Raw genomic sequence first — 21,587 nt, 5'->3', positions numbered from 1 at the left:
ATGACGTGGGAGGCGGGGCCGATGACGTGGGAGGCGGGGCCGATGACGGGGAGGCGGGGCCGATGATGTGGGAGGCGGGGCCGATGACGGGGGAGGCGGGGCCGGTGACGGCGGGGGCGGGGCCGATGACGGCGGGGGCGGGGGTGATGACGCGGGGGTGGGGGTGTCAGGGGCGGGGTTTGTGTTTGGGCGGGTTTTGGGCTGGTTTTTGTGCTGGATTGGGCTAGAAAAAAATTTTCCACCTGGCAACCCTGCTGGCAACTTCAGAATGGAGCGTTCGCAGCGAAGTGAGGCAGCTGGAGCGCTAGAGGCGAAAGCGGAGGGAGAGGGGGAGGAAGAAGAGTTGCAGAACAGCGGCCGGGATAGCGGCAACGTTTCGCAAAGCCACAGCAACGCTTCCGGGTTAGGCGAAGAGGAAGGGAAAGAACCGGGGGCCGGGGGCTTCCAAGCGCTGCTCAGTCGAACCGCCGCTGAATACAGCTCGTATGTGCTGCAGAGTTGCTTCTCCGACGAGGTGAGAGATGGGGGAAGGCGCTGACGTCAGAGGTGCCGTTGGATAGAACCCTGAGGCATAGGAGCCAATTCTGTAGGTGCTGTGGGTCAGTGGTGTAGCTAAGAGTGGGCGTGGGTGGGTGGGCACAGGCCCACCCATTCTTGCCTCGGGCCCACCCAGTCAGCAGCCCATGAAACCCCCCAAAATCAGTGGTAGCGCCTCACTACTCTCTCTCCCTCTTCACTCGTGGCCTGGCATCTGCCCATCTCTACCCTCGTCCTCCCAGTGTACCTCAGAGCCACTGCTGGCAGCATCCTGCACCCTGCAGGCTTCTCGCTATCATGTCCTGCCCTCAGTGATGTCACTTCTTGTTTTTTTGGTGGGAATGTGGTAGAGAGAAACCTGCAGGGCTGGCGCAGGTTGCCTATAGGAATTGCAATGGGCAATGGCTCTGAGGTAGGACCGGGGGATGGGGTTCAGAGAGAAAATGGGCAGACGTCAGGTCATTAAAAAAAAACACTATATTGTATGTATGTTCAGGGGTTGGGGTGGGAACCCAGGTTAACTCTGGACCCACCCAAAATGGCAGGTCTACATACGCCTCTGCTGTGGGTGCTTGAGCACCCCCCCCCCCCCCAATACTGAGAAAATTCCTTGTATGTGTCCAAGGAAGGATTATTTCCACTGGGCTTAGCACCCCCAATAATTTTGAAAAGTTGGCACCTATGTCCTGAGGTCAAGGGCTGGCGAGTGACCCACTCCCTGGCTGCAAATTCTTGCTCAAAGCTACGCAATTCGGCTCTGGCCCAGGATAACGCAGATTAGGGGAGGGGGTTCATGGCTTTAAAGCCTAGAAGCCAGCCTTCAGGAGAGTTATCACTGGGTAGCAGTGTCGGGCATCACAGCTGACTTCAAAATGGGAGTGCCAGACTCAGGATAGGCTACCTGTTCCTGTGTCTTAGATACTGTAAAAAAAAAAGTTGGTTCAGTGCTGGGTGTGAAGTGGCTACAAAGCTGGCATCTATGTTGTGGGGCAAGGAAGAACGTTAAGTGTTTGCAGCATGTAAAATTATAATGTACTTTTTGGTCCCTCTGTTTTTTCAAGTTTGAATTTCTAGGTCAGTATACTTGTTTCCCTGTCACTGAATCCTTCTTAGCTTTTTCAAAAGAGAACATCAGTGACAACTGAAGTCTGTAAGGGGAGAAATGGCCCCAATTTGTTTTCTTTAAATTCAAGCATATTTAAATATGTCATTTGTTCTTTTGTGCTGTAGGCTGAGTGTTGTGAATAAAGTAAGTCAAAGCGTATATGTAGCTGTCAGTAGTCGCTAGTGGATATGTAGTTTGGGAAGGAGTTGTGAGGGTTTTATTGATTAGTTAAAAGGGCACAGGAACCAAAAACGGTAAAGAAACCCTGTTCTAATGTATTAAGGTAGGCCTTGCCAATTTTCCTTTGAATTTAGGAGCTAGCACAAAAATTTAGGAGTCAGTAGCCGAGAGCTTCCCTAACCTCCCCCATCCCAATTGTCTTCACTGAAGGGAAGAGTGGAGAATATTTTCTGAGGTCTACTGCAGATTCGTCAGGGCCTGATTTACTAAGGCTGTTTTCCCATTCCTTATTTAAGGAAAAATAAGGCTGTGTAAATCGGGCCCTTAATGCAGTGTTTCCCAAGTCCGGTCCTGGAGTACCCATTGCTAGTCAGGTTTCCACAATGAATATGCTTGAGAGATTTGCATATAATGGAGGTAGTGTAAGCAAATCTCTCATGCATATTCATTGTAGATATCCTGAAAACCTGACTGGCAAGGAGTACTCAAGGACTGGACTTGGGAAACACTACCTTGATGCACTCAGTCTTGTTTATATCTTCCCCGCCCTTGCCCAATCTTGCGCTCTCCTCCCCCAGCTTTGTCATGCCCAGTATCTCTTAGCTCATTCCTCCCCATTGCGCTGTCTTCCCTCTTCCATTAAAATTGGCCACACCCTAGGCCCTACCTTCCACCTCAGCTAGCCCTCTTCTCCCAACAAACCAGTTAACCCATTAGTGCCCAGTGTTCCCATATGGGCACTTATTATGGAAACATTGGGCACTAATGGGTTAATGTGCTGGCCTTCAGCACAGTATGGCAGAAGCTGTGCAAACATGGCCTGCCAAAGAGGAATCACCTTTATTGTTGTCATGACAAGTCATTACACACCCAGTGTTTGGCCACTGCCCATGCTACCAGTTCTGACAGCCTGTTGTGATTGGTAGCTAAGAATTAGATTGACTGATTCTATTAAATTTAAAATGACTTTCAATCACTACTGACAAAGGGCAAATTTGAAACTAGACAAGCTTGCTATCTTGACCTCCCTCCCACACACACCACACAAAATCATATCTTAATACAAAGCTGGACAAATCCCAGAATCCAGGCTGCTATGGCAACTAGAAATTTGTCTCTGGTGCCTAGGATTTTTGTTTCCCTTTTTTTAAAACCTTTTTTAGTCCGGCACTCTAGGTAAGATCGTATTTGAAGTAGTAGAAGAGATTGAAGGAGGCATTGTATTGCTTAATAATTGAGCTACACCTGAGATTGATTAAGACCCCTGAGGCAGGCCTTTGGGCCGAAACACGGCCGTGTCGTGTCGTTTCTTGAAGATCCTTAATAAAGTTTTGGTATTCCTCCTTGGTTTATCCTCACTTTTTTTTCTATATAACAGAAGATGGGCACCATAACGCTCAGCTGGAAGTGGGGTTGGTCTACTTGGTGGATGCTATTTATGATATGTTACGGGTTACAACTCACAGTATGTCTTTCACTGTCATGGCACATTGGCAACTGTGGTTGCAGCATTGGGCAGTGCGTGCAAAGTTAGTCACATCCAGTTAAACTGCCCTTTTGGGGCAAGTGGCTGTTTGGAGAAGATCTCAGACTTGGTGAAAAAACTGGGGGAAACTAAAGCCACAGCTCTCTTTCTTCATGGGGCTCTCGATCTCGATTTCAAGACAGCAAATGGTACCGGCCTGGTCGTCAGCAATATGGTCAGAATTGGTATGCCAGCCTTCCTTTCATGTAGACAGGAAGTCCTCCTCTTAGTCAGCTAGAGCGCCTGATGCTTCCAGAGCTTCACAATGATGCAAAGCTGGTCCACTCTTCTGTTCCTCCAGTAGGAGGACGTCTTTAGGAGTTTCAGGAGGAGTGAGCTAAAATCATGTCAGATCAGTCAGTGGGTTCTGGATATTCTTACAGAAGGTTACAAGTTGGAGTTCTCCCATCCAGTTGCTTCCCTCTACTTGCACTCCCCTTGTTGAAAAGGAATTAAGGCAGTCAAGATTCAGGCCACTGTAGGTTCCTTGCTGGCCTTCCATGCTACAGTTCCAGTTCCCCAGGCTGAACGGGGACAAGGCAGATACTGTGTCTGCTTCATAGTCCCAAAGAAGAAAGGCACCTTTGTCAGGTCATAGAATCTCCAAGTGACCCGCTTTCGCATGGAGACACTAAAAGCAGTCATAGCCTCAGTTCAAACAGGGGTCAGAGGCGTACTTGCATATACCCATATGGCTGCTGCATCAGAGGTTTCTACGTTTTGTGGTGCTGGGCTGTCACTTCCAGTTCAGGACTTTGCCCTTTGATCTCACTATGGCTCTATAATGGTGAAGGCAGCCTTCCTTCAGTACCAGGGTGTCAAGAGTTCACCTGTATCTCGATGATTGGCTTATTTTTGCATTGTCCTAATTGGACAGCAGGCAGCGACAGACACAAGTTGTCTATCTTCTACAGTTGGGCTTGGGTGATCAGTTTTGAGAAGAGCAGACTCAGATGCTGGAGTATTGGGGTGTTCTATTTGACATGGCACGGGAGAGCATTTTCCTCACAGTGCACAGAAGATCGAAGCTGGTTCCACAGATTCATCTTCTCTTCAGTCAAAGCAGGCCCAGGGTCTGAGACTTCAACCAGGTTCTGGGGGTCAGTGACAGCAGCAATGGAAGTGGTGCCATGGGCAAGGGCTTATATGCAGCCATTACAGAAATCTCTTAACCACTGGTCTCTGCAACCTTCAACTTCCTTGGACTCTGATTGCAGACGGAGTATGCAGTGGTGGTTGTCTCCCAGGAATTTGACTGTCTGAGCTCCACAGTGGGAGGTGGTGACAACAGACACCAGCAAGTCGGGTTGGGGAGCTCATTACAAGTTCCATCTGGCACAGGACACCTGAACAGAAAAGGAGTCTGTGATAAATCGCTTGGAGCTCAGCGCAGTGCGGAATGCCTTATGCACCTTCACACCCCTTTTGCAGTCCAAGTTTTCTCTGACAGTGCGACGGCGGTGGCTTATATCAACAAGAAAGATGGGACATGAAGCCATCTGATGGCAGTGGAGGTGGCCTCCCTCATGAGTTAGGTGAAGAAAAATATTCTGTGCTTGTCACTGGGCCCTTGAATGTGGAGGTGAACTTTATCAGTAGGCACTCCTTGGACCCAGGAGAATGGGAACTAACCAGCCAGGGTTTTCAGCTGATAGCAGACCAATGGGGTTCTCCGCTTCTGGACTTGATGGTGATGAAAAGGAATGCCAAAGTTCTCATGTTTTTCAGCCGTTGAAAAAACTGGGCTTGATGAGGATCAGTGCAATACTGCAGCTCTGGTCAGAGACTTATCTACTGTATGTCTTCCCTTCTTGGCCCATGGTAGGCCACATGTTGAAAAGGATCACAGCAGCTCTGATCAGAGATGCATCTACTGTATGTCTTTCCTTCTTGGCCCATGGTACGCCACATGTTGAAAAAGATCACATTTCACCAGGGTCAAATAATTCTCGTAGCCCTGGATTGGCCACAGAGGCTGTGGTATGTGGACCTGATTCAACTGCTGGACGGGAATCCTCTCTGTCTTCTATAGGTGCATGGCCTACTGAAGCAAGGTCTGGTGCTTATGGAAGACCGTGCCCCTTTGGTCTTACAGCTTGGCCATAGGCGCCCCGTATAAGAGGCTTGGGGAGGCTAAGCCGCCCCCCGTACCTTTAAATATTATATTTTTGCTGGAGTCGCGGGCAGCGCCTGCATTGAAGGCATCAGCAGGCTCATCGCGGTTCCAGCAGCCTTCCCTCGCAAGTCGGATGATGGCTCCGCCCTCTTCTGACATATTTCCTGTTTCTACGAGGGCGGAGCCATCATCCGACTTGCGAGGGAAGGCTGCTGGAACCGCGATGAGCCTGCTGATGCCTTCAATGCTGGCGCTGCCCGCAACTCCAGCAAAAATATAATATTTAAAGGTACGGCGGGGGGGGGGGGCAAGAAGGAAACGAGGGCAGACGGGAGAGAAGAGGAGGGTTGCTGCACATGGTGGAAGAAGGGGAGAGGAGAGGGCAGGGGAGAGGAGGGTTGCTGGACATGGGTGGATGGAGGGAAGGGGAGAGGAGGGTTGCTGCACATGGTGGATGAAGGGGAGAGGAGAGGGCAGGGGAGAGGAGGGTTGCGGGACATGGTGGATGAAGGGGAGAGGAGAGGGCAGGGGAGAGGAGAGGAGGGTTGCTGGACATGGGTGGGTAGAGGGGAGGGGAGAGGAGGGTTGCTGCACATGGTGGATGAAGGGGAGAGGAAAGGGCAGGGGAGAGGAGGGTTGCTGGACATGGGTGAATGGAGGGGAGAGGATGGTTGCTGCACATGGTGGAAGAAGGGGAGAGGAGAGGGCAGGGGAGAGGAGGGTTGCTGGACATGGGTGGATGGAGGGAAGGGGGGAGGAGGGTTGCTGACATGGTGGATGAAGGGGAGAGGAGAGGGCAAAGGGGAGAGGAGGTTGCGGGACATGGTGGATGAAGGGGAGAGGAGAGGAGGGTTGCTGGACATGGGGTGTAGAGGGGGAGGGGAGAGGAGGGTTGCTGCACATGGTGGATGAAGGGGAGAGGAGAGGGCAGGGGAGAGGAGGGTTGCTGGACATGGGTGAATGGAGGGGAGAGGAGGGTTGCTGCACATGGTGGATGAAGGGGAGGAGAGGGCAGGGTGGAGGAGAGTTGCTGGACATGGGTGGATGGAGGGGAGGGGAGAGGAGGGTTGCTGGACATGGAGGGGGAGGGAGGAGTGAAGAAGGAGATGAGTTGACGGAAAAGGAAGAGAGTAGAAAAACTGCACATGGATGAAGAAAATAGGCAAAAGCTGGATCCACTGGACAGTCAAGTTTGCGGAGGACCCAGCTTTTACTTACGGATGTAGGACAAGAAATGAAGAACAAAGGCGGAAAGTAAACAAATAAATGGAAAGGAAGCCCTGGAAACGGAGTTAAGAGGACAGATAGCAGCAGAATCGGATACTGGGCCAGCACAATCAGAAAAACAAAGTCACCAGACAACAAAGGTAGAAAAGATCATTTTATTTTCATTATAGTGTTTGGAATATGTCCACTTTGAGAATTAGGTGTTCAACATTAAAAGTTTATTTACTTATTCCATATCATCAAGCTGATCAATCCATAGACTGGTGGGTTGTGTCCATCTACCAGCAGGTGGAGATAGAGAGCAAACTTTGCCTCCCTATATGTGGTCATGTGCTGCCGGAAACTCCTCAGTATGTTCTCTATCTCAGCAGGTGGTGGTCACACACAGCAGCAGCTCTGGCTAGGCCTCCAAGCCTAATCCTTAGGTTTTGTTGAGGCCTGGGGTTGAGGGCTCTTTTGAGCAAGTGCAAACCTGGTGGTGCCAGGTCCCTCCTTTTCTCCCCCCTCCCGCTGGCTCTGTTTAAAAAAAAAAAAAAAAAAAAATATTTTTAAACGTCTTTAAAGGCGTTTAATTCGACGTTTCTTTAAACGTTCATTGCAGCTACTCACTGGGACACCAGTTCGTTACAGCTCGGAGCGGCAAGCAGGTAATTTTACCTTTTTATAGCGGGCAGGGGGTTCCCCGATTCTTCTCCTCGTGGCAATGGCGTCGGAGGGTGAGGGCGCAAAGGGTCGCTCCCCGGATCGCTGGAGCGCTTCTAGAGGGGATGCGGGGGTTTTACAACCTGATTCGCCCTTGATGGGTGATAGTTTAGTGACCGATGAATGTCCCGGTCGTTCCTCCGGCGTGGCGGTTTTTTCCCGCCATAAACGCCCATCCCCCGCTCCTCGCCTCCGCCATCTTGGCCGGCCACAGCGGCTCGGACGGCTTCTTCGGGGCCGCCCTTGAGGTTGGAGACATTAATGCCATGAACGCCCTTAATTTGGGCGACGGCAACAAAAGCGGCTAAAGTTAAGCGCCGTTCTTCCCGCGCGGCTCCTTCACGGAGTTTCGCGCCGGACGCCATTTTGGATGCACAGCATGTCTCTCCCCGCTATTGCGAGCGCCGGTTGAGAGTGCTTCTAGGGCTGTTTGCCCAGGCTGCGGAAGTGCACAGTCTGGGGGGTTTCTCCCCCGAGTTTGTTTTGCTGCTGCATCAGGCTTTCCTCATGCAAAACGCTGCCCCTGCTCCCTCTTCTGATAAGAGGTTGAGGTTCCCAGAGGTAAACGCCCTCGGGTTGATTTCCAGGCCTTGGAGGACTTTTGTCTCCTCCGATGTAGATGAGGGCAGCGTGTCTGAGGTCTCCCAACGATCCTTTGCGGATTCCTTGGAGGAGATAGATCCCCGCTCGGATGGAGCGGATGACCCCTCTGCAGCGCGGCTTTTTAGCCCAGAGGATTTGCCCAACCTGTTGTTACAGGCCATGGACACTTTGAAGATTTCCTCTCCGGAGGACGTCTCTCCCTCAGCCCCTGTTGGCTCTGCCATTATGCTGGGGACGAAGCGCCCGCCTAGAACCTTCCACGTGCATGATGCCATGCACAACCTTAATTGCGGCTCAATGGGATGTCCCGGAAACGAGCCTTAAAGTGGCTAGGGCTATGTCCCGCCTCTATCCTTTGGCTGTGAGTGAACGTGAGGCCTATCTGTGGCCTACCGTGGATTCTTAATCACTGCGGTGACTAAGAAACGGCGTTGCCGGTGGAAGGTGGCACGGCCCTAAAGGACGCCCAAGACAGAAGATTGGAGGCGGCCTTAAGGTCGTCCTTGGAGGCAGCTGCTTTAAGTTTGCAGGCCTCAGTTTGCGGCTCCTATGTGGCCAGGGCGTGCCGGACTATGGTGCAGCGGGCTTCCCCCTCGGATCATTCCTTGAGGGCTGATTGGCCGGCCCTGGAATCGGGCTTAGCCTATTTGGCAGACTTGCTGTATGATGTCTGGAGAGCCTCAGCTAAAGGCATGGCTCAGACAGTCTCTGCGCGGCGGTGGCTTTGGCTGAAACATTGGTCTGCTGACCACGCCTCTAAATCCCGCCTGGCTAGATTGCCTTTTAAAGGCAAGCTGCTCTTTGGGGTCGAGCTGGACAAAATCGTGACCGATCTCGGCACGTCTAAGGGCAAGAAATTACCAGAGGTCAGGGCTCGGGTTAGTACTCGTCCCGATACCTCCATACCGCCCGGGCAAGTCGGGTTCCTCTGCCCCCTCTTCCTTCAAGAGGAATTTCTCCCCCAAGCAGCATTCCTTTCGCAGAGACCGCCGTCCCGGAGGTGCTCCCTCCGGTCCTCCCCCAGGGTCTCGTACCCAATGACGGGGCCTTGGTCCACGCCCCAGTGCAGATTGGAGGACGGCTGTCCTCGTTTCTGGGCGAGTGGACCACTATAACTTCAGACGCGTGGGTGCTGGAAGTCATCAGAGACGGCTACAAGCTAGAGTTCTGCCAACCCTTAAGAGACGGGTTTGTACTCTCTCCCTGCAAGTCTCCGGTCAAGCTGTGGTAGTGCAGCAGACCTTGGACAACCTGATCCGCCTGGGTGCGGTCGTTCCGGTGCCAAAAAATCAGATTGGCAAGGGACGTTACTCCATTTACTTTGTGGTTCCAAAGAAAGGAGGTTCTGTCCGGCCTATCCTCGACCTCAAAGGGGTCAATCGGGCCTGGAAAGTGAGGCACTTTCGCATGGAGACTCTCCGCTCTGTTATAGCGGCAGTGAAGGCAGGAGAGTTCTTGGCTTCCTTGGACATCAAGGAAGCGTACCTGCATATTCCCATCTGGCCTCCTCTCCAACGCTTTCTGCGTTTTACAGTCCTGAGACGACACTTCCAGTTCAGAGCCCTCCCTTTCGGGTTGGCTACTGCTCCGCGGACCTTTTCCAAAGTAATGGGGGTCATAGCGGCCTTCCTGCTAAAGGAAGGAGTACAAGTCCATCCTTATCTGGACGACTGGTTGATCCGAGCCCCCTCTTATGCAGAGTGCGGCAAAGCTATGGACCGGGTAGTTGCTCTTTTGAGCTCCCTGGGATGGATCATCAACTGGAAGAAGAGCCAGCTGCGCCCGACTCAGTCCCTGGTGTATCTGGGAGTTCGATTCGACACCCAAGTGGGCAGAGTGTTCCTGCCAGACAATCGGATTGTCAAGCTTCAGGCTCAGGTGGACTAGTTCCTAGTAGCCTCTCCTATTCGGGCTTGGGACTACGTGCAGCTGTTGGGCTCTATGACGGCCACGATGGAAGTAGTGCCCTGGGCCAGGGCTCATATGAGACCACTACAGCTATCTCTGCTGCTGCGCTGGACTCCGATGTCGGAGGATTATGCTGTGCGCCTTCCCGTGGACCCAGCAGTGCGCAAGGCGCTGAGCTGGTGGACGCAGACAGACAAGTTGTCTGCAGGATTGCCTCTGGTGACCCCGGAGTGGATTGTCGTCACGACAGACGCCTATTTGATGGGCTGGGGAGCCCACTGCTTGGAAGGACAGCGCAGGGGCTCTAGTCTCCTGCAGAGGCAAGTGGTCTATCAACCTCCTGGAACTCAGAGCCATTCGCTTGGTGTTATTGGAGTTCATCCCGGTACTCGTGTTGAAGCCTGTACGGGTCCTGTCGGACAATGCCACGGCTGTGGCCTATATCAACCGCCAGGGAGGTACCAGAGCGCCCCTCTAGCCAAGGAGGCTATGAGTCTTTGCCAGTGGGCGGAAGCGAACCTGGAGCAGCTTTCAGCGGCCCACATTGCCGGAGTCATGAATGTCAAGGCGGACTTTCTCAGTCGCCATACCTTGGAGCCCGGAGAGTGGCAACTATCTGCTCAGGCGTTCTTGGACATCACGAAGCGCTGGGGCCAGCCGAGCCTAGATCTGATGGCGTCATCGGCCAATGGCCAAGTGCCGCACTTTTTCAGCAGAGGACGGGACCCTCGATCCCTGGGAGTAGATGCTCTTCTCCAACAGTGGCCGACACAAGAGCTCCTCTATGTGTTCCCGCCCTGGCCCATGTTGGGCAGGGTGCTAGACCGGGTGGCAAAGCATCCCGGCAGGGTAATCCTGGTGGGTCCGGATTGGCCCAGACGTCCCTGGTATGCGGACTTGTTCAGGCTCTCAGTCGACGATCCTCTGCGGCTGTCAGTGGAGCAGGGCCTGTTACATCAGGGTCCCGTGGTGATGGAGGATCCCTCTCCCTTTGGTCTTACGGCCTGGCTATTGAGCGGCAGCGTCTGAGGAAGAAGGGCTTCTCAGACAAGGTCATCGCCACTATGCTGAGAGCGAGGAAGCGCTCTACTTCTACTGCTTACGCCAGGGTTTGGCGTATCTTTGCAGCATGGTGTGAAGCAGGCTCACTTTCTCCCTTCACTGCTCCAATTTCTTCAGTGTTGGCGTTCCTGCAAGAAGGTCTGGAGAAAGGCCTGTCGCTCAGTTCCCTTAAAGTCCAGGTAGCGGCTCTGGCTTGCTTCAGGGGCCGCCTGAAGGGTGCTTCCCTGGCTTCGCAGCCAGATGTGGTGCGCTTTCTCAAGGGAGTTAATCACCTGCGCCCTCCTCTGCACTCAGTGGTGCCTGCGTGGAATCTCAACCTGGTGCTAAGAGCATTGCAGAAGCCGCCTTTGGAACCCTTGTCGAGGGCATCTCTGAAAGACCTGACGTTGAAAGCAGTCTTTTTGGTGGCTATCACTTCAGACAGAAGAGTTTCCGAGCTCCAGGCGCTCTCATGTCGAGAGCCTTTTCTGCAGTGCACTGAGGCAGGAGTGACTATTCGCACAGTGCCTTCCTTCCTGCCCAAGATTGGTTCTCGCTTCCATGTGAATCAGCAGCTCTGTCTCCCTTCCTTTCGTAGGGAGGACTACCCAGAGGAGTACTCCGCTCTTGAATATCTGGATGTGAGACGAGTCATCATCAGATACTTGGAAGTGACCAATGATTTCCGGAAATCGGATCATCTGTTTGTCCTGTTTGCAGGTCCTCGTAAGGGTCTGCAGGCTGCTAAGCCTACAGTGGCAAGATGGGTCCAGGAAGCCATTGCAGCGGCTTATGTGGCCGCGGGGAAGGTGCCGCCTATCCAGCTGAAGGCTCACTCCACGAGAGCTCAGGCGGCCTCGATGGCAGAGGCCGGATCCGTCTCCTTGGAAGAGATATGCAAGGCGGCAACGTGGGCTTCGGCTCATACATTCTCCAAGCATTACCGTTTGACTGTGGCTGCACGGACGGAGGCCCGGTTTGGAGCTTCAGTGTTGAGGTCAGGGATTTCTATGTCCCGCCCTGGGTGAGTACTGCTTCGGTACATCCCACCAGTCTATGGATTGATCAGCTTGATGATATGGAAGGTAAAATTATGTATAATCATACCTGATAATTTTCTTTCCATTAATCATAGCTGATCAATCCATAGCCCCTCCCAGATATCTGTACTGTTTATATTCTGGTTGAATTTTAGGTTCAAGTTTAGCCTTCAGTTACTTCAGGAGGACTTCGTGTTCAAGTTCTTCTTTCACTTGGATTCTTCAAGAGTTGAGACGACTTTGTGTTACAGTGAGCTGCTGCATTCCTCTCCCCTCCGTTTTACGGGGCTGGATTGAGACATAAATTCTGCCGGCACTCCCTCCCGCTTCGTGCGGCTGTAGGGCAGCTTTGTACCCCTCCCGCTTCGGCGGTGTTAGGGTCAGTCAGCTCCTCCCGCGGTTGCGGTTGCAGGATAAGCCAGATCCCCCCGCATCGGCGGATGTGGTGTCCCTCCCCCGCTCCGCGGGGATGAGCTGGACGGATTCCCCTCCCCCACTTGTGTGGGGATGAGCTGGGTTAATTCCCCTCCCCCGTTTCGGCGGTGGTGAGCTGGGCAGAGTGTCCCTTCGTGGGTGTAATTCTCTAAGTGCTGAGTCCTGCGGATGGAGCTTTGATATCGACATACTGAGGAGTTTCCGGCAGCACATGACCACATATAGGGAGGCAAAAGTTTGCTCTCTATCTCCACCTGCTGGTAGATGGACACAACCCACCAGTCTATGGATTGATCAGCTATGATTAATGGAAAGAAAATTATCAGGTATGATTATACATAATTTTACCTTTATGACATTTTATCCCACATTAAACATGAATTAGGATGTTTTGTGGCTCTACATGAGAATTGTGATATTATGATCCCTTGTTTCAATATTGTTGACGGTCTGCATTTTCCGTATGGGTGGTATATTGGTGTATTAGGTTCTGCCCAGTGTAATATTTATGGTACAGTAAGGTTCAGAGTGTGTTTTTGCACAAAGTTGTGCATAGTGTTTTGGAGTTGAGTGATTGTGGTTAGTATATGCTTTGAGCAACCACTTTATTCTTTGACATATGATACATAACATATCTAAATTTAATAAAAGGTATTAATTGTGACATTTATTTTTATTTATTTTTTTTCTGTGTGTGATCAGACAATTATGGATTTAAGCTCCACCCCTAACCCCGCCCCCTTTAGCCTCCCCAAACAGTTGGGCCACCGACCGCCTATGAGCTTGGCCATTGAAAGGGCTCAGTTGAGATGAAAAGGTTATTCGATTCAGTCATTGTTACTGTGCATCAGGCTCAGAAATGCGCTACATCCTTGGTTTATGCAAGAGTGTGGAGGATGTTCAAGAGCTGGTGTTCTGAGTATGGACTTTCTCCCTCCTCTGCTCAGATTGCACACATCCTAGTATTTCTCTAGGCAGGCTTTCAGAAAGGATTGGTATTGGGTTCTCTAAAAGTTGAGGTTGCGGTTTTGACCTTTTCAGGGACTGACTGCAAAGGACATTTCTTGTGGCTCATTTGGATATCGTTTGATTTCTTATGGGGAGCAGGCTGTTTGCAGCCTCCCTTTCATACACTGTGTCCAGAGTGGAACCTTAATTCAGGCTCTTCTAAAGCCTCCTTTTGAGCCACTCCAGAAGGCCGCCTTGAAAGATCTTACACTAAAGACAGCATTCTCGGTGGCTATTGCGTCGGCACGTAGGGTTTCGGATCTTCAGGCTCTTTCGTTTCAGGATCCCTTTCTCCACTTTTCGGAGGTGGGGTGGGGGAGGTCTCCTTGCACACAGCTCCTTCCTTTCTTCCAAAAGTGGTATCATTTCATCTCAACCAATTTGTGGAGCTTCTGTTTTTTCGTAGAGAGGGCGAAAAAGCTTACATAAGTAATGCCATACTGGGAAAAGACCCGACAGCGGCCAATCCAGGCCAAGGGCACCTGGCAAGCTTCCCAAACGTACAAACATTCTATACATGTTATTCCTGGAATTGTGGATTTTTCCCAAGTCCATTTAGTAGCGGTTTATGGACTTGTCCTTTAGGAAACTGTCCAACCCCTTTTTAAACTCTGCTAAGCTAACCGCCTTCACCACTTTCTCCGGCAACGAATTCCAGAGTTTAATTATACGTTGGGTGAAGAAAAAGTTTCTCCGATTTGTTTTAAATTTACTACACTGTAGTTTCATCGCATGCCCCCTAGTCCTAGTATTTTTGGAAAGCATGAACAGACGCTTCACATCCACCTGTTCCACTCCACTCATTATTTTATATACCTCTATCATGTCTCCCCTCAGCCGTCTCTTCTCCAAGCTGAATAGCCCTAGCCTCCTTAATCTTTCTTCATAGGGAAGTCGTCCCATCCCTGCTATCATTTTAGTCGCCCTTCTCTGCACCTTTTCCAATTCTACTATATCTTTCTTGAGATGCGGCGACCAGAATTGAAGCTTCCTTGAAGCTTCTTGATGTTCGTAGAATCCTCAGATAACTGAAAGTCACAAATGACTCGCAAATCAGACAGTGTTTTTAGAGTTTTTTAAAACTTAACTATACCACATTGTATAAATTTTATATCAAAGCACTTTTCAATAAAATTGTAAAATACAACTAAATAAAAAAAATAAGAAATTGAAAGGGAACTTCAATGGTTATAGGAAAGCTCACAATTCTTAAAGAATTAATCATAAGTAATAACAGTAACTCTCCCAAACTAACTGCACGAAAATGCATTAGCAAACAAATATGCTTTTAACAGGCATTTAAATCGTCGAAGGCTATAGGAATTGTATTCCAAAGATCTGTGGCAACTTAAAAAAGGCCCGTTTATGCATAACACCTAACCGGGTTTCTTTAATAACTTTGTCATCAGGAAATGTAACTCCTCACTAGTTATTCCCGTCTCTAGATCATTTATAAATATGTTAAAAAGCAGCAGTCCCAGCACAAACCCCTGCAGAACCCCACTATCTACCCTTCTTCATTGAGAATACTCACTATTTAACCCTACTCTCTTTTTTCTATCTTTTAACCAGTTTTTCATCACAATAGGAAATTTTCTCCTATCCCATGACTTTCTAAATTCCTCCGGAATCGTTTATATGAGGTACTTTGTCAAATGCCTTTTGATAATCCAGTGGAACCCTTTAAAAAAATTGGTGTTACATTGATCACTAGAGAATGTTACAGTTACTATCTTCTGTTATACAGCAGTCATTGGTCCACATCTCAATTTTTTGCTGGCTGTACAGGATACCCCAAAGAGACTGGGAAAAGGCCATTCAGGTGGACGGAGAAGCATTATGCCCAAACTGGGTGGTTGCTCCTTTACCAACTTCAGCAGGCACTTCACCCATTGTAGTAGGTTGTGCTCGTAGAAAATGGTTTGCTGCCCTAGGAGTGAAGGCAAGGGTTCTGCTGGAAAAGTCCTAGCCCTTCATTTCTGTTTCACCATCTTCATGATGTGGATGCACCTCACAAGGGCAAAGATAAAAGAAAAAAAAAAGAGAAGGTTCAGGGCACCATCTTGACTCCTCCCTCCCTCCCCTGTCTCCCCCCCAAGTCATCAATTTTTTTTAATGCATTAATCATTTGACCTGGTTTATTTGTCACAACTCTTACATCCTCGTGAGCCAGGGAGGTTACACTACCCTCTCAACTCTTGCTGTCATCCATATCCTTGGCAGAAATAAGATTAATGAGGCAGGGCAAGTTTAGTTGTTTAGAGCCTGAATTATAGAATTTCATTGCTCTTGAGTTGCATTTAAAATTATGATACTTCCCCCTTTGGAAAGCAAGGTAATTTGCTCTTCTGCCAAGCTTTTTTCTGTTGGTTTTAGATAGTTATCAATTAAACCTAGTATAATGACAAATTTCTTTGTGATCGACACTGAACAGGCCATTGTTTGTATAACTTGGGAGCGTATTCCAATTTAAACATTGATGTTATATCTTATATGCGACCATTACAAAAAGAGTAGTAGATGTACTTTTGCATGTATGTATTCTGTTTATGTAGCATGATTTATGTTAAGATGTTCACAAGATGGAAATGTGGAATGTCAAGTGTAAAAATGTCAGACTGTGGCATCTTGAATTGATATTGGAGATGGTAAACTTTTACTAAATGTATCTTTTTCAGATAGAAACTTTGGAGAAGAGCCTAGAAGATTTATTAACGAGAGTTGATGAATTTGTGGGGATGTTAGACATGGTATGTATTAGTTTTCAGACTGGTATTCTAGCACGTACTGTGTCCCTTCATGGAGATTAACATTGTTCTTTTGGATTCAGTGTGTCCTGGGGACATGGTGGGTTGTAGAGATTATCATAGCAGATTTTGTCAGCCCGTATGGAAACAGTAATCATAAGAGGAAGCTAGAACTATGTTGTAGCTGCTGCAGTTTCAATGCACGTCTGCTTCCTGAAGACAATCCAGACCTCACACGGTGACCTGGATGGATGGTTTCCAGAGACCGTTCTCCTCCTCCTTCCATCCCCCTCCCCCCCCCCCAATAAACCTTTTTTTTTTTCAGTTAGACCTCTTCCTGGGGCCTGATCGCATGGATAGGAGCAGACTGGAGACTGTCAACCTCTACTGTGCTCTGAGGCCTTGCCTACTGTATAGAAACCAGAAGGGGACAAGATCATCATTGACTAGAAAACCCCCCGGAGGGTTTTCTAATTGATGATGACTTTTTGTGCGTGCAACAAAAATCTTTGATAATAGTTGCCGCATCAGTTGAGACTTTCCCCCCTTTTCTAATATAGACACCATAATACTGCTGGTTTTGGTTTTTGAGTTATCATGATTAGTGAGCAGTAATTGTTGATCTGTGTATGATATAGTGAATTATATTTAAAACGCCAACTACATAGGAACCAATCATGCCAAGGCAACAGGGACAACGTTGCAACGTGTCTACTCTTTTTAACAGAAAAAGCTGTCTATCAAATATGAACCAATCACACAAATTTTTAAAAAAAGCCCACAGTGTTGGTATTTAAACCCGCATGTTCTAGAGACTGAAGTTGATGAATCCACCATTGTTCATATTGAAGTAAACTCTTAGCCCGATCAGCACCATGATTTTGGGAAACGCTTGATGGTAAAACATTTAAATGAATAAAAACGATGTTATTGAGTGTTGCAATGAGAGACTAGAGGAGCTCCAGCCTTTTTCTGTGGCGCACATGATCTGTGCTCATTGATGCGGAGATGTAAACTTCTGTTAGTGTTTCCCATGTACAGTTTATTGCAGGCATGTTGTAAGACATACACCACATAATCGGTTTTACATATTGTAAGAGATCTCAGTTTATACGTTTTCCCATCTAAGGAACCAGGGGCAGCAGCAGGATACCAGAAAATTACAAAACATAATTTTAGACATATACCTCTGATGCAGGTGCTTGCAGAAATATGGCCACATTAGGTCTGTTCAGTAAATTTCATTTTGTGCACCATACTGGTGTTTTGTGGTTTTCTGGTTTCCTTTTGCTGCCTCTTGTTCCTCATACCCCATCATTGTTCTAGTCACTTTGGATAGTCCTTTGGGATCGTAAAGGCAGGATATAAGCCAAAATGGAAATGAAATATAATCCTAAAGAAGGATGCGCAAGTTTAAAGAGAGAGTTTATAGGCTGCTGGCTGAATCGGTCTCCTTTTGGACTAAGAATCCAAGTCAAGAAGCAGTTATGTTCCTAGAGAGGTAGGGGATAGTTAATTTCATTGATATTGTGTGGCTTACTAGTCAACTCTGAAGTATGAGATGGTTCACCAGCTCATTATAAGCATAACTTTTTCATCATTCGTTGTTGTTGTTTTTTTTCATTAGTTGCCATGCTTGCAAATTCAGTCTTTTTCTGTATGAAAACCTTGATATGGATCTAAAAACCGAGAAACCAATAGATTCTCTGGTGTACTGAGTCTGGGTCCCCTTTTTCTTTAAAATTGAGAAGAGAATTTGTGAGAAGCATTCTGGACATTGCAATAAAAAAATTAAAAAACCTAAAGCAAGTTTTAAGCTAAATATCGAATGTGGTAGATTAAAGATTTAGGCTGGATATGTAACCCATGTATTTATTTGCTGCAGATTCGAAATGATTCCTCTCAAGTTGTGAATGAAAGTGTACCTCAGATTCATGCTAAAGCTGCAGAAATGAGAACAGTCTATAGAAAAATTGATAAGTTGGAGGTATGTAATGTGAACATTGTAAAAACTGGTGTGGCAAGAGTTATTTATCAAATGCTATTTTTTTAATAAAAAAAAAAAAGTGTAAGCCAGGGCTCTACAAATCCCAGGCACCAGGTTACCAAGGTGCTTAAAAATAGTACTCTGGTGCCTGGAATTTTGTGCCTTCATTAGGTGTCTTCCCCCCCTCCCCCTTTTTTTCCGCCTTTTATGTTCCATCACTGCATCATTGAAACAGTTTTTCCTCTGCACGCTGCAACTCAGCCATGTAGATTTGAGAAGACCACTGTACATTTGTGGTTGTGAGCAATAAGAAGTGGATCTATTGCCTGGAATATTGCATTGCCTCGAATATTGCTAGGTACTTGTGACCTGGATTAACAATGTTGCAGACAAGATGCTGGGCACAGTAGATTTTGGTCTCACATGTTATTTTTTTCTTTTGTGAAGTTCACATTTTTCTGATTATTTCTCTTTTGCGTGCTTTGTTTTCTTAGGTATTTGGATTTGTGATTTACTTTTCTCTGAGGACGAGCAAGCCATTAGTATTCTCACATCTGGATGATGTCATCCAGTGGAGTCTGGTACGGATGCTGCCTAGTGTATATAGCAAATAGAAAGTTCTAGCAGCATCCCACTGCATGAGCGCAGGTTCCTCAGACTGTTTTTATCTGCAGACCTGAGAGGTCACATCTTCATGGTCTCTCTATACAGCGCTTATTAACAGTCACTTTTTCAGTGCCTTCCCATGCGTTTTTTACTTAATTTCTCTCATTTTCTTCATAGTTCTTGTTTTCGGTACCTTTCCCTTTATTTTATTAGGTTTTTTTGGCTTTTCAAGTTTCCTTTCTTTCTCACGTGGTTCTTTCAGACCCTTTTAGGCCTGAGCGCCAACTTCGATTTGAGCTTTACCTCTTTTTGATGTTCAAGATTTAGGAATTTAATTTAGTCGTGATTCGTTTTTCGATGTCCAATAAGACCCTCAGTGGCTTCAAAAGGTGCGCCCAACATAATGGGGTGATTTCTGCCACAGACCCATACAATTGGTGCATCGGGTACCTTGGGCCTGACCACCAGTCTGATTCTTGTTCTATGTTTACAAATGCAGCTGAGGACACACAGGCTGCATCAGGTCTAGCAGAAAAAACCTTTTGGCTCCTCAAAGTCCGGTCCATCGACATTTGCACCGGAAGCATCGACCCCAGTGGCTGTCTAGACTTCATCTACCACTGGGAATGCACCAGCATTGAGGAGGTCTCCATCTCCCTTTGACTTGGGCACTGATAGTGGTCCCTGGGACTGGGCAACATTGAGGGTGTGTACAGTGGTGTGCTGGAGCCGGCTCGCAAGAGCCGCTTGTTAAATTTTGACAGCTCTTGCGAGCCGGTTGTTGTACGGGGCGAGCCGGCTCCATTGCACGAGGTAAGCATGGCAGGAGGGCGCCATGTTTACCTCCCCTCCCGCTCCCATCCATTTGTAGCGATGTCCTTCGCCCCCTATCCTTCCCTGCCGCTCCCATCCGTCAGTTTCAAATACCTGCCTCGAAGCGCTGCCTTATTTAAAGCCCTGCTGCCCGTCTCCAGCTGCCTTCCCTGCTTGCTTCTCAGGAGTTCAGTTCGCGCCCTTAGTCCCGCCTTCTGATGTCATTCTGACGTCATTTCCTTTTCCCGCGGCGGGACTAAGGGCGCGAAGAACCGAACTCCTGAGAAGCAAGCAGGGAAGGCAGCTGGAGATGGGCAGCAGGCAGGCCTTAAATAATGCGGCGCTTAGAGGCAGGTATTTTAAACTAACGGATGGGAGCGGCAGGGGAGGATGGGGGGGCGAAGGACATCGCTACACATGGATGGGAGCGGGAGGGCAGGGGAGGGAGGAGATCTGCTGGGCATGGATGGGCAGAGGGGGGCAGGGGAGAGAATTGCTGGGCATGGATGGGCAGAGGGAGGCAGGGGAGAGAATTGCTGGGCATGGATGGGCAGAGGGGGGCAGGGGAGAGAACTGCTGGGCATGGATGGGCAGAGGAGAGAATTGCTGGGCATGGATGGGCAGGGGAGAGAATTGCTGGGCATGGATGGGCAGAGGGGGCAGGGGAGAGAACTGCTGGGCATGGATGGGCAGAGGGAGGCAGGGGAGAGAATTGCTGGGCATGGATGGGCAGAGGGGGGCAGGGGAGAGAATTGCTGGGCATGGATGGGCAGGGGAGAGAATTGCTGGGCATGGATGGGCAGAGGGGGCAGGGGAGAGAACTGCTGGGCATGGATGGGCAGAGGGGGGCAGGGGAGAGAATTGCTGGGCATGGATGGGCAGAGAGAAGCAGGGGAGAGAATTGCTGGGCATGGATGGGCAGAGGAGAGAATTGCTGGGCATGGATGGGCAGAGGGGGCAAGGGAGAGAAGAGAATTGCTGGGTATGGATGGATAGAGAGGGGCAGGGGAGAGAGGAGAGTTTCAGGACATGGATGGCGGGGAGAGCAAAAGAAATTCTGGACATGGAGGGGAGGGAAGGGAGAGAGAAGAAATGCTGGACATGGAGGGAAGATAGAGGAAGGAGATTAGATGAGGGAAATGGAAGTGAGGAGAGAAACTGCACATGGATGGAGAAAATAGGCAGAAGCTGGATCCACTGTACAGTCAAGTATGCGGAGGACCAGAAATGAAGAAGAAAGGAGGAAAGAAAAGAAATAAATGGAAAGGAAGCCCTGGAAACGGAGTCAAGGGAACAGATAGAGAGCAGCAGAATCAGATACTGGACCAACATGATCAGAGAAACAAAGTCACCAGACAACAAAGGTAGAAAAAAAATAATTTTATTTTCATTATAGTGTTTGGAATATGTCCACTTTGAGAATCAGGTGCTGAACGTTAAAAGTTTATGTTTATTTACTTATTTATGGCATTTTATCCCATATTAAACATGAATTAGATTGGAACCTGGGATCATTTAATTTTTTTTTCCTGGAGAGAGTAATGTGTTGGCCGCGGGCCCCCCCCCCCCCCCCTGGGTATTGCCAGCTGTGCAAATTTTTTTTGGGGGGGGCGCAGTGGTGGATGGGGGGGCGCCGAGGTGGACGGGGGGGGGGGGGGCGCCGAGGTGGACCGGGGAGAGAGCCTGTGCATGGACATGGTTCCACTGATCTGGGGCAGGCACAGATTCACTCTGCCCATCTGGAGTATTGCAAGGAGTTGGACTCCTCATGGGGATCAGGTGAAGATCCATATTTTTGGAGGAGTCATATGGAATCACTTTTGACCCCTCCCCACCTCAAGACATCAATCTCTACCTAAGAGTCTCTCATTATAGGTTTTGTGAAGGAGAAGGCTGAGGAAGAGCCCAGGACAGAGATGTTATCTGTCGTGGATTATGAATCTCCTCCTAAGGAAGGGGTTATATTTCCATTACATCCTATCCTTAAAGAGATACTGATGAAAAATT

General features: G+C 48.9%; 1 protein-coding gene across 1 annotated transcript in view; it reads left to right on the top strand.

Annotated features, from left to right (window-relative positions):
• The first annotated feature begins 250 nt into the window (after positions 1 to 250).
• Positions 251 to 21,587, top strand: part of LOC115460313 (biogenesis of lysosome-related organelles complex 1 subunit 4-like) — a 61,881-nt gene continuing 40,544 nt past the window's right edge. Inside the window, exons 1-3 of the mRNA XM_030190103.1 lie at positions 251 to 514; positions 16,106 to 16,177; positions 18,060 to 18,161. Coding sequence (XP_030045963.1) covers positions 269 to 514; positions 16,106 to 16,177; positions 18,060 to 18,161 — 420 coding nt within the window. The 5' untranslated portion in view covers positions 251 to 268. The remainder of the gene's footprint in view (positions 515 to 16,105; positions 16,178 to 18,059; positions 18,162 to 21,587) is intronic.

This window comes from Microcaecilia unicolor, chromosome 1 (genome assembly GCF_901765095.1).
Source record: "Microcaecilia unicolor chromosome 1, aMicUni1.1, whole genome shotgun sequence".
In the NCBI taxonomy this organism is placed as follows: Eukaryota; Metazoa; Chordata; class Amphibia; order Gymnophiona; family Siphonopidae; genus Microcaecilia; species Microcaecilia unicolor.
Note: the sequence above shows the minus strand (reverse complement) of the source record. Positions and strands in the feature narration are given on the sequence as shown.